Below are 18438 nucleotides of genomic sequence, written 5' to 3' on the forward strand. Positions count from 1 at the left end.
AACAGAATAAGAATATTATCAATCAACTACCAAAACAACGTCATTCAGATCGTCGAAATAATTATACAAATAAAGACAACAAAAAATACAATATACTTCTAATATAATTCGAAAATTGTTAGAATATTGATAATAGTTATATACCTAATAATTATATTCAGTCACAAAAACTTGTAAAACAAAAACAAATCTTTGGTGTTTAAGATTAAGTATATTTGAAATTCGGTTGACTCTTCAGTTTTTCAACGAAGCCGTTAAAAGTATTCGATGGTTAATTACATCATTTATATTTAAAATATTATTGTTTTAACTGTAGATTTTATTGTGCAAATACGTCTTAATGTTAGATTTTGTACAGATGACTGACGCTATTATCGAACTCCTGTTACCAACTACTATTTTTTTAAATATTATAAGATTATTATAAGTCTTACGATTATTTATTATTTATATTCTTCAGGTAAACATTAAGAACAGCAACAAAATTTTATTATGACTTGCCTCAGGAAAGAATATGTAATTTAAGATATATCTTTGCGTAGTCTGAAACTTAATAAAACTACCTATCTCGTGAGTGAAAAGCGACCAAGATTAATGAATTTGATTGACGGAAAAAAAAGGCGCCTGTTGAAGGCGGAAGTCTGTCTGTCTGTAAGTCTAATTTAGTACAATGTTGCTATTGAGAATAATAAATATTTTTTAATTCAGCAATAAAAATAAAAAAATATTATAATTTGTATAGATCTATTCACTCATGAATGATCTTTTGCGTTATGTTATATTATTTAATTAATAATTGATAAGTTTGTAATTTCTTATATTTTAGAGACATCTAGTGTACAATGTAGTAACGTAATTGTGTAACGGAAAGTTTGCCATAGCGGTTTTGTTATGTGTCACTAGATGTCGCTAGTTGTAATAACGAATTGTTATAAACCTGATCAACTAGTATAAAATCTCAATTTTCTTAATTCTCTCTATTTCTTTCTAACTCTTTCTCTAATTTGATATTGATAATGCAGATTAGATTATATGTTATTACATAACATTATTAGTCTTTTTTAGCGTCGATTTCTTTAGATTTATTTTTATTGTGTCGTCTGAAGACTTTTAAGGACATTTTAAAATAATAATAATTTTGAAAAAGAACCAGTAACATTTAATAATATTATATAGGGGTATATACTATATTTAATTCAATATATTGAGTTACCCATATATATTGAATTTAAGAATTAGGTTTGAAGATTCATATTAAATAATATTTTGATTGTTTCATAAATACAATTATATTACAGAGTAGAAATAAAACAATAATTATAATAATGACAGAAATTTATTCTCAAAATATATAAAAGAATCTGATTTATTATGTATTTACAATTCGCATTTTCAAATAAGTAATATGTATACATATGTATGTATATTTATATAATCGTTGATAATTATCGGCATACATAAGATGAAATATAGACATGCAATTGTGTATGGCACAGCGACGTTCATACAAGACTCGGATAACTTTAACGTAATATTATGATAGATTATTGGCAGTACGGTAAATATTATATAATAATACAGTAGTATAAGCTAAAAGAAACAAACATACGTCTAGCCATATAATCAATGGTTTTGGCGGCAATTTTCGGTTATTCCAAATTCAAAAAAAAGAAGCCACCGTTATTGTCAACTTTAATAAGACTACATTTACTCTCTTTTATTAAAAAGTTCATTTAAACTAACTAAAACAAACTTAAAATTACGCGTAGGCATTTAACCTAACGAGATTTTAAATTAACGATTGCATTTTATGAAGATAATTATTTTTGTGTGACGTTGATAATTGTACTTGCAATTTTACGATGTTTTAAAGTATTTTTTTTCATCGATTGCTACATAAAACTACAACTATTTAACAAAATGTTACGTAGAATAAATAAAATTTATTCGAGTGTACAAAAAATATATCGTTGGATATAAGTCGCACAAGAAAAATGTTTTACGCATTTAATATACGGCATTACTTATAAAACTTATTTAGAAGGTGTATAATTAAACTGTTATTTATTTCTTTCCTTCGTCAGTGTTTTGACATTTCTAAGAAAAAGACAGAAACATTGTTTAACTAATCACCGTTGCAAAGAAGAGACATAGGTAAAGCCGATAATTGTCTGGATTGTATAATTGATAGTTAAAGGTATGAGTACCTTCAAATTGATTAATGCCAATTTTGATCTTTACAACTATAGAGGCATTCTGTAAGAAGAAACTCGAAACTCACGAGCGTGAAAAGTCAGAATGTGGCAGCGTTGACTATAATAATTATAAAATTTATAGAATTCACGTGTCAAAATGGCGTACCGTTGTAAGTTGCTTGTCAACATTTCACGAGTGAGAAACGAAGTGAATTCTTACAGAATAGCAATGCTGTGTTGACAGCGCCCGGGTATTATGATGATTTTGATTACGAAATTTATTCGTATTCTTACTTCCTAGCTGAGTATATAAATTTTGATCATAAAATAAAAATTAAACTATGTCTAATTAAAAGTTCAGAATCGATATAATCATTAACAATTTTAATAACCGAGAGTGTCCTCCCGACGAAATTAACACTATAATTTTGCTTTATTTTATAAAGTATTAAATCATACTAATGGAAGAATACAATACGACGAGAAGAAAATAAAGTGTTAACAAATTTTCGATAGAGACTAAAATAAATCTATGTTTAAATGATGAAACCAGTTGGGCCTAAATATGAAACTCTCATTAGCCGTGATTGTAGTCACTTACACTTAAGTTACACCCATTCTTATTCATAATCCATATGATAACATTTATTGTATAGTTAAATATAATGTAAAAACCGTTTCTCACGCTAAGTCACATCTTTGTATCACCGAGGATTCCGCTTTAAATCATGAAATCATTATAATATATGCTTAAATATTCACTAATATAAATCTATAAAATTCATCAAAAAATTCAACATTGGCTATTTCGTACTAAATGTCATCAGCATCGTGCTTATTAAACACGATGGCTATAAGGTAACTATGAGAAATAGTGTGGAATCCTTTTGGATTACGATTATTTTCGACCCTGCATTCATTCGAGTGATTTCTAAGGGAGAGAAATATCTCAACTACGTAATATATTTCAAACACCACTTCTATTGGAATGTTTGTGTGAAGTTGCGAATAATATGGACCTTTAGACCTTTACTGAGAATTTTTACGGGACATATATTGAAACGCTTTCAACGACAATATTTAATACTCCCACAATCTTCCAACGGAAAGAAGAAATCACTCATGCAAACAATCTTTCAATATACTCTTAAACTAGTTTTACATCATCGAAGGCGGTCAACAGCTCGCTCGTGCTCTGCAATATTTCAGAGTCAGGCCAGAAGTCCGTCGTTGTCAGGGGTACGTTGGAGTCCAGCAGCATTTCGTTGGACTGAAGCATGAATCCGGGACTCGACTGCATCTTGGTCGTGAGGTAAGGGTCGTAGCCTTGCATCACACCGGTGGGTGACAGAAGTCTGTTGTTAGGACTGTACATTTGGTAACTTCCGGTCGGCGAAAGAGATTGGGGAGTGGAATAAGGACTCAGGATACGGTCTTTTGGAGCTGGGCTGATTGCGGGACTATAGCTCGGAGTGTTTGGGCTGGAGGGTAAAGAATACATGGGGCTCCCTACGTTCAAAGTCAAGGGTGACATTGGACTCATATTTGAACGTATAATTTGGCCATTGGTCATTGGCGTCGATTGTATGATGTTAATGACGGGAATAGGAATATTTCTATTGACGGAATTCTGTTGTGGTACTTTTTGGGAATTCATAATGAGGTGATAGTTTGGTGGCTGTTGATTTATCTGCTTTGCCTGCGGATGTATGTCCTGTAACACACAAATAATTTTTATTATTTAAATGTAAAAATAATTTTCTATTGAATGGAAATCAATAATAATTAATAAGCGGTAAATGGTGCACATTGACGTTTCCGACAGCAAAAAGTACCGAGTAATTTTTTGTAGTATTAGCTTTAAACTTGAATTTAAGCCGAGTGTGACGAAATAATCACTTCTTTACAATTTACATAGTTACTTAGTGCTAGATTTTATTCTTAATAATTATTTAATCTTAACCACAAGAACCGTTTGTTTTTTGTATGTATGTCTTTATGTATGTTTTTTGTATGTATACATTTTGCCGAAATGCTCGATCAGAGAAAATTAAACTATATTCATTAATTCGTGTGAAATACTGTAAATATTTAATTGATTGCAAGCTTGATTCATAGTCAACTTATATATAATTTTACAAAAGGTAAACATTACTGTGATATTCCGACTTGAAATGGACGTACCTTTTTCTATCTTTTGTCTTCCAATGTAGGAAACCTAGCGTATCATACAAAGGCTGATTTGACCACGCGCTATCTTTATATTCGCTTCGTGCTTTGTTATCGTCCCACTAACTACGGTCGGGATTCTTTCGGATGTCCTAGTTTATCTGAACCATGATAGTGTTTTTTTTAGAGAAAACAATTTATCTATTTACGGTTTCAAACTAAGTGTTTATCACATATAATTTTAAGATTATTTTGTAATTATTATATCATAGCTTGTATAAATATAAATAAATATTGGACAACATCACATACATTACTCTGATCCCAATGTAAGTAGCTAAAGCACTTGTGTTATGGAAAATCAGAAGTAACGACGGTACCACAAACACCCAGACCCAAGACAACATAGAAAACTAATGAACTTTTTCTACATCGACTCGGCCGGGAATCGAACCCGGGACCTCGGAGCGGCGTACCCATGAAAACCGGTGTACACACTTCTCGACCACGGAGGTCGTAAATAGCTTGAACGAATATGTTTTAAATGATAACCGATGTTAATGTTTTTGGTATCAGGTGATAAGTGTTCAGCTTTAGTTAGAATAGTGGGACTGAATTGCGTTATTGAATCTATGCACGTTACTTGTAACTGTAGTTATTCGTTTCAGAATAACAAAACAACTAGCGAAGAAAATTAAACATCATAGTATAACCGTGTGTATTGTCTTCAAAGACTGAAGGCATAAAGCACGATGAACTATTTTTGAGGCTAAACGTACGTTTATACCAAAGCTGAATTAGATCAAAGCCTGGAACAGCAAAATTTAAGGGTCACGAAAATTATTTTAATGACTTTATTTCAAAATCAATTAAAGAATTCTTAAACAGCGATTATATTTTAAAGATTTTTGATGATTCAAATTATTCATACAGGTATTCAATATTATTTAGGATATTATTGAATTTTAAATTTCATTGAATGCAATTTACGGTGGAATGTCAGAAAAATATATTTAAAAAAGATATATCGTATGCGTTATAAGATCAGATCATCATACAGCCCGTTGGAAAAGGCCTGAGGGCAAAATCCTAGTTAAAACCAGTTTAACGTTTATGCGATGCACCGCATGTGTAAGAAAGATAATTTAATCTGTGTTAAATTCAAAACCTCGTAATACTTCTTGTATTCTTCTAATAACTTAAATAGATTGAATTCCGTTCGACGGACCATTAACCTTTGAAAATAGATATATTATAAAATTTGTATCGGACTGTTATCGCTGTTTGTTCAATATTTATTCGAAACGGAATATTCACAAAAAGGTTAAATGGCAAGAAGTAATAACAGTTTATATCAGCCGAGTTATTGCTTCAGTAACTATTACTTACTATTAAAAACTAAATCTTGTTTATGACTATTAGTGAAACTTGAAATTGGTGGGATGGCTTTAGCCCGCTCGGGTGGGGTGTTACCCACCCACTCATCAGATATTCTACCACCAAACAGCAATACAAGCAATACAGCAAATGGTTTCGGTTTGAGCCAATAAGTGAGTCACTTTAATTACAAGCACGAGGGACATAATATCTTTCCGAAGGTTTATGGCGCCGGAAGGAATGGTTAATATTTCTTACATCGTTAATTTCAAGGCATCGGATACCACATAACATGGTGGCGTATTTGCAAGTCTTCATTCAGTCAGCCTATCAATATCATAACAAAATCGGACTATGCTATCAAAATGACAAAGTTAAAAAAACATTTTAATAATGACATATTTATCCACTAACAAATAACAAGATAAGTTTGACGGTTTGAATTTCGTTTCACACTATCTATCCGAGGTGTATACTCGGTTAAGAACACGAACAATCTGCCAACTGTTTTAATTATTTTTTTTACGTCATTTGCGTTATTATTAACAATTTACGGCTCCGCATATAAACTACATTTTGAAGTAGGTAAATTATTTTAATCTGTCATCTAATTAGAGCAATAACTATATATTTATCGCGGTACTGAATATTAATAACATTTCCTTAGTTTTCCGATACTCGTTAATCTGTCCGATAGCATTATCTCTAAATTATGTTCGTTCGTTCGTTAGTATATATTACCGGGTTTATAATAATCTTATTAATAGTACCGCCTTGAAGAAGTCTATAAGTTTATCGATAAGTACTAATATATGACGAGACGTTCTGTTGTTTTAACTGAAAAAACTACAAAACCAATAAAAATGTTACTGTAAAAGCTCGAACTACGGTAAATCTTAACATTTTCCAGTAAAACCTAAGATTTACCGATTATGAATGGTAAATGTCCATAAAACTTTGGGATTCGAACTTTTACCATCATTCATTTGGTAAATCTTAGGATTTACATGTTAGGTTAGGTTAGGTTGGAATGGTAAAAGTCCGAAAAGGTCGTCTCTTTATAATAAATACTTACATTTACCAACTCATGTCGGTAAATCTTTGGTTTTACTGGAAAATCTTAAGATTTACCTCATTTCGAGCTTTTACAGTAACATACATATTACTTATACCAGAAGATAAAGCGCGTTCCAAAGAATATAATATAATTACTTTCATAAATGTAAGCTAAAAAGCACTGAAAATTTAATTGTCATTCGTTTAGTATTGTAAAAATATTATCATTTGTAAAATATGTATTTGATTATAAATGATGTTTCGTCTTTGTGTACGTAAATTCAATCAAAGCTAATACTCGCTCGGAAGGGAGAGGATGTGGGGGGTAAATAAAATCAATGTGCACATTTCACCTGCTCTCGTTTCTTTTAATATCGTCAGTTTCATCAGGCCTCGTGACAATATACTTTGTTTCAAGAAAAATAAATATTATATTTTTCTAATACATACATCATCCACTTACGACTAAAAAACTTTTTCAATAAAAACAATGACAAGAGTTATATCTCTACATAGAAATTTACGTCTTTTTAATATATTAGGTATCTGTATATATTACTTAGTATAGCTCTATGACATCTATCGAGCTTTCCTTTATCTTATTCGAGTATTTCGTAGCTGCTTAAACATTCATCTTAATAATAAAATACAAAAATCGACGCAGTTAACGTTAAAAATAAATACTAAAACATTATTTAATCGCTACGAATACATATCCTTTATAAAATGAACAAAAGTCAACAACACAACTAAACCGCTCAGCTAAATTGTACTTTGTATGGTTTGGCAGTGTCGTCTGTTAAATAACTAGCAAATCGTGTCCACAGACTGCCTTATAACTACACTTCCTAAGATAAACTCTGGTAAAATTTTAATAACGACGGGCATTCTATGATATTTTAAACCGCCTCTAGCAGTCTTATCTAATTTTATATAAAAATCAACAGAAATTATCTAACTACTCGTAACTTAACTACAACGAATAAATAGAGGGGTGACCTTTGAAAATAGGTTATTAATAAAAAATCTATTAAATTATTGACTCTTAGAACATAAGACAGAGTGCGCGGCAGAGCTCTCACGCGAGTCGACTCAGTACACCTAGAAATAGTTCACCATAACCACATCGATATGCGCACTTCAAACTTAGCACTAAAATAAAACTAAAACGATTGCTTAGGATTTATTGCGTAGCATCGGGTGTGGTCTACGCTGAACAATTAAAAAGTCTATTTCGCATGCCTGTTCGAGGCGTGTACGAGATCGCAAGCCAGCGAAAGATTTACTACTCTAAAAAGTCCTTGTCAGGTGCCATTGCACCGTTCAAATACCTAAACCTCCACAAACTTTAAACTTGATGTTTGATATTTATTGTCGTATGATCATTTCGTTTACGGACGTGGCTTAGATACTGAAAGTGTATAAACAGTAGTAATATCACAAGTATTGACGGCACGGTTAAGTAATAATTCGTATTCGATGCAGAATATCGCTGTATGGAGGGGTCCGGACAACTATCGACCGATCACTGGACGCGCATTATCACAGTTTTTATCTGAGGACAGTTTAAGCTGTCTCAGGCTTTCGCTTTTTGGCGCGGCCTGCATTGCACCATGCAAATGTAGCCGGCATCCACGTCACAGCCGCTCACCAGGAGGTTCATGAGGACGCTTGAGGACGGCGACCTCGCAGCAGGTGCTGGGGAGGGACTGCGCTTCACGCGTTTAGCAGTGGGCTCCTCTTCCTGCTTTAGAACTCGTTTTACACCCGTATCCCACGTTGATATGCTTTTGCTTGGAATTAGACCTAAAAATAATTAATTTGGTAAAATAAATTCAAAATCTTATATATCCATTTCGTACGGTGACTCTAAAAGTACCTTGGTCTGAATAAATGTTTGTAATGAGATCTTGCGGTTGTGGGCCCGTAGGTGGAGCGGCGAGTAGACGTTGTAGAGCTGGTGCCGAAGTCTGAGCCTCCGACGGCTGTGGTCTCGCTTGGCTAACGTTATCGGGTAGAGCGCCCCACATGACAGCTGGCGCCAGGAGCGGAAGCTCGTCAGTTGTGGGTATAAATGGCGAATGTCCATCATCGATGTCATTGTCTGATCTATTGTTATCGAAAGCATCCAATGACAGTTCCGTCAGAAGTGACGACTGTTCACAAGAAGATTCATTTTCCTGAAAAACCGATTATTTATCAGCATATTTTATTTTATTTTATTTTATTGATCTTTGAATAGAATTGTTATTCATAATTTCAACATTGAACACAAACCTGCGGTTCAGGTGAAGACAGTAAAGAGTCACCGATTAGAGAGTCTACGGGTGATCCATTAGCCAAATCATCGCCGAGTAAACTGCAGTAGTTGTCGCTCAATATGAACTCGTCAAACATATCAAAAGGACTATTCTCCAAAGGAATACAAGCATCACCAGCTGTGGGTGCCAAATGAGTCAGATCTTCCGGCTCGTCTTTAAGCACTGAAAAACATGAACGAAATGTTGCAAGGAATTTCTTTTCAGATTATTAGTTTAATAAAGTATTCTAAAAGCAAGCAACGGATACCTAAGCTTTTGCTGTTCAAGTGCCACTCACTTGTAAGTCCCTCCTCTTGAGAGAACATGAGAAATCCTTTGTTCATTTCTTTCTTTCTTGGTGCAAATATAAGTTCTGTAACGGGTATAGGTCTCTCCTCTTCTGGGAGAATAGCGGCCACTATCGCTCCGTTAGCGGGTTCAGTGGGAACACAGATTTGTTGCGGAGCTGGTGCTGGCAGTGTCGGAGCCACCACCGGCTTCAAGTCTGCATGCTGCACCTGGTGTGCAGCAAACACCTCATCTTTGCACTCGATACCGCTGTGAACAAATCACGTACAAAATAGCAAATAAATCAATAAAATGAAAAAGAAACATGGTCTACAGTTTTAACGCCGTCAAAAAATAAATAACTTGTTAGAAAACAGGTAGATGTTTACAGTGTTAATTGATTTGGTAAAGAAACGAGTGCTAATAGATAAACATAAGTATCCTCCTAGCACTGTACAATGTGTCGCGATGTTGAACGTATGTGGAACCGAGTAATGAGCCAACAATACTTCAAGGCCGATGCTTAAACGAGTGATACATCTAGAATAGAGCAGAGAAAGACCAATATTCTTTTGTCAGGTAACTCGTTAGCTCATTTATATAATTACATAGTTTACTATCTTTAATTCTCGTTGATAAATATATAAGATATATAGGTAGCAAAATGACTTAAGACACGAGAGATGGAGTGAAATTGTTATGTGAAAACAGCAATAAATCGATCTGATTAATACCTATTATAAAACTATAATAGTGTCTGCGTAGCTACGAAGTTATCGCTCACCTTATTGAAAATATTCTTGGAAAATAAATTATATATCATAGTCAGGAAAAAATACGAAACAATTTGAACAGTGAATCACTAAAACGCGATTACGGTCGACACTACTACAATCACGAGATTGTAACAACTTCAATATTGAAGTAACAATAAAAAAAGTTTAATAACGTGTCGACTGTCTCGCTGCTAGCACTAATTTGAATAAACCTAAACGAATCAATAAATACGCCATTAAACATATGCTATCTTTACAGCTCTAACTACCAAAGTACGGGATTAATTAATAAATGTCAAGTGACTAAGATAACCTAAGAATTGTTCCTCAGGGATACATTTGCGTCAATGATTTCACGTCAAAACTTCGATCGACTAACTATTACGATAAGAACGTTGTTGACAGTTAAGTAAAGTTCAAGTTTTCATTAACCTAATAGATTAAAATATATGCTGCGTTAACGGAATTATTTATTTCCTTCATTATATAGATAATGTTACTTAACTGTATTAATCTTAACTAGAAATATAATTATACAAAAAATATAATTATGAAATGATTCTAATTTAAAACAGAATAAAGTATCTTTTTAATTTACGCACAAATATAATGCATGCCGGAAGATTAGCAAGTCTTGGCAGATTGAAACTAATTGTCGTGACGTAACAACGTAAGAAATGTTGCCAAAAAGTCGATTCATTCTGGGCCAGACATAAATCGTAAGAGGGTGTGTTTTGTTCGGTGCATTTACCCTACTTTCGAAAGTGAATTTGTTAGAGAAAGATAGTTGAATGGGATGCTGTCACGTAAAAGAGAGATGTCGGGATGGTAGTAAGTTCGGCCTTGCTAACGACCTTGCCCGCTCACCCCCTGCCTAAATCCCCCATGTTTTCCTTGGGGCGGCCATTCACTAGGCTGCTAGTGAAACCGAATGCGCACGCAGAAATCCACGCGGTGTGTCCCGTATCGATTGCCGACTAGATTACGATCCGACGTTCTGTCTGCTCGGTCTATATAAAAAATATTGCTTAGTCTGCTTATATGATTATTTTAAAAATAGAACCCATGGTTATCCCTCAAGCTGTTTACATAATATTCAGTAAACCAATGTTCTGTTTCTATTTTTTTTTAAGCACATTTTGTGAAATTATTAGTTTACGTGTTAAATAGAAAAATAATTATTTGTTGAAAAAAAAAAAATCGATTCAAAAACTAATAGTAAGCGAAGCAGCTGTTTTGTTCCTGACCTTGGCCGTGATACCGTTGAACGAGAAACGCGATTCAACAATTATATTGCCATGGACAAGGGCATTCGTTTTGGCCATCTCATACGATCAAAATTTATAACCGACAATCTCGGCTTACTATGTAATAAATAAAACAGGTTTTAATTATAACTAAATGTTTGACGTGAGAATATTATTACTAGTAAAATATAATGAACCGTTTCGTTTTGAAATGAGGTTATTGATCTAAGTTGACATTGTTAAACGTAATTTACAATATATTTTCATGCATTTTAATAAGACTAGTGTTCGCCTAGTGACTAAAATTCGACCATAATCATTATTAAAAAAAAAAAATAAGAAAAAACACATGAATATGCACGTTTCGAATGAATTTTTCTAGTCTTATTTACATATTATTTTATCGATAACACTAAAGCTCTTAAACAGGTACCAAACAAAATAAAAACGGTTTACAGGGAAGAAAATGGTACTGAACTATATCTATATCGGTATCTTTGCTTTTTTAGTATCTAAACGAGAATAACGTATCAGAAGTTCTAAATATTAAAACAAAGTATAATGATAATTTTAGTACATTCAACGTGTAAGTATCTTAATAAGCATTAACGCCACACTAACAAGGTATCAAGTGTAAAACGCCAGACGATTTTCTATCACGATAAATATTTACGCATTAGTTTCAAGGCCGCACTGATAAGAATCCCTATTATAGCCGTTAAGACGATAATAGGAAGATAGTAAGTACAGGCATTATTATTGTCGGAAGGACACGTTTGATCGATGAAAGTAAACATTTAACAGGTGCAATTGAATGAAGGCAACTATGAGGTATCAGTGGCAATTGTGGAAAATTTTGGCATCTGCCGTTAAATAACCTACACGAATGAGGCTGACGTTGTAAAACAACATCGATTTACAAAGTAGTTAAAGCTTTTAGTAAAAAACTCTAATCTCTCTGTAAATCTAATTTCTCATACTCTAAATTGTTAGCATCTTAGCGTGTACGACTAGTTTCCACAATTTAAACAATGATTCAATTTCAATACGAATATCTCATCGGTCTGCCAATGGCGTGTCGGTGAGATCGGCGCGGGAGTCAAGGCCGGACCGGTGGCGCGTTACATAACGAGCCGCCTGAGGACAGCGGGGGACGAGTTCGCTAATTTTAGCATATCTCAAAAACAAGACGCAACACAACCATAAGTGCAGTGTAAAGAGACGCTCCATCAATGTAACTGGTTTCGATTTCTGAGTCGGAAAATGATAACATCGATTGAGATAAGCTTCTAGTTATTATAACATTATTATAACTAACGATTACGATTATGTATTTGTGTTATTCTTTTATAATATCCACAACCAATCGTCGGTTACAATGTCAATTGAATATATCGATAAATATAATAAGTTACTTAACCTCGTTTTGAATATTTATGAGAAATTGTTTAATTATTCCACAAATATCTAAATTGGACACGTAAAGAATATAAATGGCCCGAAGACGATAACAATGCACTTTTATTAGCCGACTACCGTCCTTACATAATTTATTATGATGCAGTTATTAGCACTTTTAGCGGCACAAACACGGTATCACTATTCACTGACACAAATATTCCACTGATTCTTACCATTGTGCGGAAAGCCAACGTTTGGACGAGTGATAAACAAAGTTTGTGTGGAGAAGTTTCGTGCGGAGGTTACGAAGTGAACAGCTGATCGAGAACGTGAGTTTCGGTAGGTGGGCGGCAGGGTGTACGCATGGGGTGTACGCTTGCTACGAAGTCCGTGGCGCGAATGATACGCGCGGCGATTGGCGGCGACGGCGCACTCGAGAGACTCGTGACGCGACCAACCTAAACACACACTGCACAGTCAAGCGACGTAACCTGATGATAAATATTCGAGGGTTGCCGCTTCGTTCATTCGACAGCCACGCGGTGAGATAACATAGTTCGCGTACCACCGGTGATCTACTGATCACGGTCAAGTTAACTCCACATCATTTTTCAATGAGTGATTCTCACACGTTTTTATGGCACTACAATATATGTTGACTTAGATAAGGCTGCAATTATTGTCTGTGACGACCTCGATAATATATGATTATGTTATTGTTTACATAACACTCGGCGTTGACAACAGAGTATTTGTGTTATTTTAAAATATATTGACGCATTTAAGCAATAAGTTATTTTGGCGACAGCTATTTCCGAAAAGGTTAATGACCCGCGAACTTTATGCAAAACGTGAAACTACCTACTCTCAAAATAAATTCAAAAGAAAATTGGCATATCTATTTTCTTTAACACGGTGTATTCTTTGACAGCAATTTAATGTTTTAGAAATTTTCCAAATTATCGTATATCAACTGACATACATATTATGTGAATTATATTCTTGGCAAAATCGAAAAATTTTAGTACAATCATATTGATCATCAAACATGCTAAATCTTGACTAGCATAATAATTGAGCGAATATATTTTCCATAACAACTCAACTTTACCTTTATATAATGAGTCACTGAAGTTATCTACTGCAACAGCGTATAATCTAAAAACTAAGTATACTATCACCTACGGGAAAAATGTTATGTGCCTAACGATAAAAATATTAATAAAGTATAACAATATTGAGAATTGAATGTATAAATGAATACCGTTATTACTTCTTGGATTGTGAAACGAAGCAGGAAGACCTTCATCAATCTATCATAAATCTGTTATACGATACTGTTGGATGAAGGAGCGTTGTTCCACAATTTAGCCGCGCAATATGATCCGGCGCGCTAATGGACCAGTACTTACCTTCGTTTATGCACAGAAAATCTAGACTTGTGAACGTGATTTATACCAAGTATTACTATGTACGTACTTATCGTAGAAAGCACGAAAACGGAACATTAAAATTAACACTAGCTTAAAATATTGTTTAAAAAAAATAATAATTAAACTTGGAATGCAAATAAATATTTCGTCCAACTCGTTAAGTGTCCGATAGGATACTACGCAGAGTGATCCTTAGGCCGCAGACATAGTAGCTTTTCTATTTCACAATCCGATGAAAACTATCTGACATAATATTTTAAATCCTTATATAATTCATCTTTAAAAATGATTTTAGTAAAAGATTTCTACAAGAAATTTGTTCGTATACTGAGACTTTATTGGATCATATTTTAAGCAATTTAATTTGGTTAGATTTTAATATTCTGTTAAACCTACAATTATGTGTAGGTACTACAAGGCTATTTATTACAACTAGATTTAATTAAATGTTTTTCAGCCGCGACAAGGATTGCTTCTCAACAATTCAGAGATCGTTGCATAATACAAGATTCACTTCGCGAACTGCGGACCCATTATGGCATTAGGGCCCGCGGGTCCGTACGTTGACCCTAGCTCCATCCCCATTTTCGACCTGCTTCGAACTGACTACGTGACTTTAACAACGTTGAACAATCTTGAATTACATCACCTGAATATAGTCATGTCGTCAGTGTTCTAGCGAGACTGTGGTCCGATTAACGAGCTCAATATAATATCAGTAGATGACTCAAAATTCTTACTATAGCGAACATTCCTTTATGTAAACTTCTATAAAATTACGAAATATTATTATGTTTTTTTTTAAAACATTATTTTCACGGTGTAATTTTATTCTACAAATTCCAATTTAGTGGAAACAAAAATTGACATGACCTTAATAAATACAACAACAACAACAAAAAGCAAGCTAATGCTTATAACAGTTTTGCATGATATAAAATTATTACTTTAGTTTTTTCATGATAGTTTTATGATAAAAGTTGAAAGATGGTGTCTGTTATTATTACAGACAATTCAGATCATGACATGTAAATAGGTATGCAGTAAGTAGAGAAGAAAACACATATACAATATGCTATAAGTATTTGCATAATTTTATATAGATTCATTATAAATAACAGAAAAGATAAATTAAACTCACAATATTTTTAAACAACCAAAGTGATACTTCCATCATCACTCAATAGGCGGCTTTCAATTAAAATATATTGAGTTTGATTAGATATGACGTGTCATTGTTGTTTCTACTTTTTAACAGTAATGAAAAAAATGGCCGACGGTTAGAGGCTACAGCAAACAGAGCTTACGTGACCGTCCACACGAACCTACATGTTATTGAGCTACAGAGAAATCAAAAAGTTTATTTTACTTATGACTCGACAGTCAGAAATATAAAATCGATAACGCCGATACTGGATCGTGCGCTGGATTCGAATGTCACGTGACGATCTTGCAACGGTACTTTACAATGTACATATGTAACATTTAACACACGACAGGCAGACTGTGTAGGCGCTGTTAATTTGTAGTCTCGTTGTATAGATATAAAATCTTTGTCTTTTAGTATAAAATATATAGACGAGATTTCTGACTGATAACAACTTATTTACGTGTCCTTTATACTCTATAAATAATATTAATCTAATTTGTTATTACTTTTATATACGTTGTAAATAATTTTAACGACTTAATACATGACGTGTTCGAGCAACTCAATTGCATTCTACATGAAAATCCTTCGTTAAATAATTTAAATAATGCTATGAAAATAATTAATATATTATCCGCTTAAATATATTTAAATGTTGATAAAGTATTACATCATACTATCGACTGATAAAACCGGTGTCAATGAACTCGTTACAACCAATAGGTATTTAAAAGTCTACGTAGCTAAATTATATTTTTTTAATAACATCACGCCACTACAGCATGTGATGGTTTTTTTTTAAATATGAATGCTATTTGTACATAACTTGTTATGTATATATAGAGTAAACATTATATCTTTTGTGTTCATTATTTGTAATTATGTTCATTCCAATAGATTCGACAAGTCTTAGGGTCTTACATTGCTGCTGTTTACTGATCATCAGGTGACATTTTAGCCTTTAACGTACTATATACTACATACGATATAAAACTAAAAAAAAAATGCAAAAGACTGACCACTTATTAAAAAAGATTATAGATATAGAATATATATAACAATTACGATAATCGCGTGTGAAACCATGCGAAACAGCCAATACATACATATAAAAAAAATGAAAATCTTTAAAAATTTCAAGTTTTAAATACTTATAACTTATGACGATGTTCATTGACAAAAAAGAATAATTTCAAACGTATGGCTCACAACTATAAAATAGAACGAATTCCACAATGTTATATAAATATATTCAGACACAGTGCACGAAAACCGTCTGTTTAAGTTCACAAAACTTATGTATCGCATAAGTGCTACGTTCTGTTTTTAGGTCAAACGAAAAAAAAAATTTTACGTATAACAAAACCGAAAGGGACGTCGATCTGAGAGCAAGATCGTTTCCATAATCAGTTTTCAAGGTCTCGAGAGACACAAGTGGATATCTAACATCGTAATAGGCTCCAATGATGATACCGCTGACCCTCTTCCCTTCAAACACCAATTCGAATATATCATTCAATAAATAACAATCAAAGTACTGGTAGACGTTACAGTAACAAAATCGTTTAATGTTTTAAATAATATTATATGCATGCATAAAATGTAAAATACGACGTGCACTTTGTTTAATAAAAACAGAACACTCGCAGAGTACTGATTTTCAAGAATAGTTTCAGAGGTACCGCTCTCGCCGCAATCGGGACAATAACCGGAGTACACCCACGCCACCCATTCAGTTTAAAACGAAAACTGCAATGTTCTACTTGGAGTAGGTAGTAGGAAGGAGGGGAGAACGACCGAGGGGGGAGGTTGCAGTGCACTCCGCTTGCATAAACCCGACCGACGATTCCGGTGTAGACGAGCAAGAATTTCGCTTTCATTACGTATTTCAACTGTTATGGCCAACTTTTAAATAATTTAAAAGCTACAGGTAAAACTTTGTATGAATAAGTTCACATGAAATATTGTTACATTTACTATTCTTATGAGATACCTAATGCATATTATAATGAAGCAATCCGTGTAATGGTTAGCTGTTACGAAACTAAATATGTGCATTTATTTTCTTCTGCTCTACGTCATAATTAAGGGTGTAGTAGAGTAGTAGTATTTATCTGATACTTAAAAAGATGGATGTCGAGCAACCATGAAAGATATATACGTCATATAGTACTTTTATGTGAATTAATTTATATACCATAATTACAATGACGATTGATATAGGTAGATTTTAACTCACAGAATATTTATGAGTATCGATTAATTGTTTCCAAACAGGCGTTGAAAACGCAAAAACAAGCAACTAGTCTGTCTTTAAAATAAAACTAAACTAAGAATAATGCAAAGGAACGAAGAATTTAATTCCTTGAGCAATGAATACTGATTACTGGTTCGAGAATGTGGTGACTTCTATTGTTTTATTTAAATCTAGCTATTATTACATACCTAGACGATTTTGTTTGTGACAGATTAAGAAACATGACGCTTTACTTTTGGATTTTCAGTAAGTTGTTTTTTTTTTGGTCAGGGATCCATTTTATCATCTTATTCTTTTATAAATTATATAATACGAGACACAAAGTTACATTAATGATGTCTCAAAGCATCTTAGTTTTTCTTTTGTTGATTATAACATAGCCAATGAACTACAGAAAGCTTTTTTAATTACCCCACTCAAGCTAGTATTTTAAATTGGCATACTTTTTTTTAATTGTAACAATATTATTTTTTTAAAAAGAAATTTTAAAAATAATTTAAGTGTTGTTCTTTATTATTTAATTTCAGTAAGATTTTAAATGAGACAATGGTGTAATATTGATCAGCGTTTACAATCAAGGTTTGTTTATTTTCACATACACGTTCCTGTAAAGCAGATAACAAAAATGCATATTTAAATACCTACAATTTGAATGCACACTGTTCTAGACAGTGTAGAAGTTTATTTTTGGAACGAAGTTTTGGAACAAAATTCTTTTACGTGCACACACAAAGACGCAAAGACATGCATACATTCTTAAAAACAAATTCCGAACTCTTAGAGGTATAA

The 18438-nt window shown here is 33.2% G+C and overlaps 1 protein-coding gene across 5 annotated transcripts in view; it reads right to left on the reverse strand.

The window, feature by feature from the left end:
• Nucleotides 1-1317: 1317 nt before the first annotated feature.
• LOC113396109 (hypoxia-inducible factor 1-alpha-like) overlaps nucleotides 1318-18438 on the reverse strand; it is a 92397-nt gene continuing 75276 nt past the window's right edge. For 2 of the 5 annotated variants that reach the window (XM_026633917.2, XM_026633915.2), the window contains exons 8-12: nucleotides 9396-9655; nucleotides 9075-9280; nucleotides 8677-8977; nucleotides 8449-8603; nucleotides 1318-3909 (exon numbers count right to left, since the gene is read on the reverse strand). In XM_026633917.2, the coding sequence (XP_026489702.2) occupies nucleotides 3343-3909; nucleotides 8449-8603; nucleotides 8677-8977; nucleotides 9075-9280; nucleotides 9396-9655 (1489 nt within the window). In that variant the 3' untranslated portion in view covers nucleotides 1318-3342. Of the gene's footprint in view, nucleotides 3910-7140; nucleotides 8604-8676; nucleotides 8978-9074; nucleotides 9281-9365; nucleotides 9656-18438 lie in introns of those variants that run through there. The other 3 variants (XM_026633916.2, XM_026633914.2, XM_026633918.2) reach the window with 2 other exon arrangements.

This window comes from Vanessa tameamea, chromosome 19 (assembly GCF_037043105.1).
Source record: "Vanessa tameamea isolate UH-Manoa-2023 chromosome 19, ilVanTame1 primary haplotype, whole genome shotgun sequence".
In the NCBI taxonomy this organism is placed as follows: Eukaryota; Metazoa; Arthropoda; class Insecta; order Lepidoptera; family Nymphalidae; genus Vanessa; species Vanessa tameamea.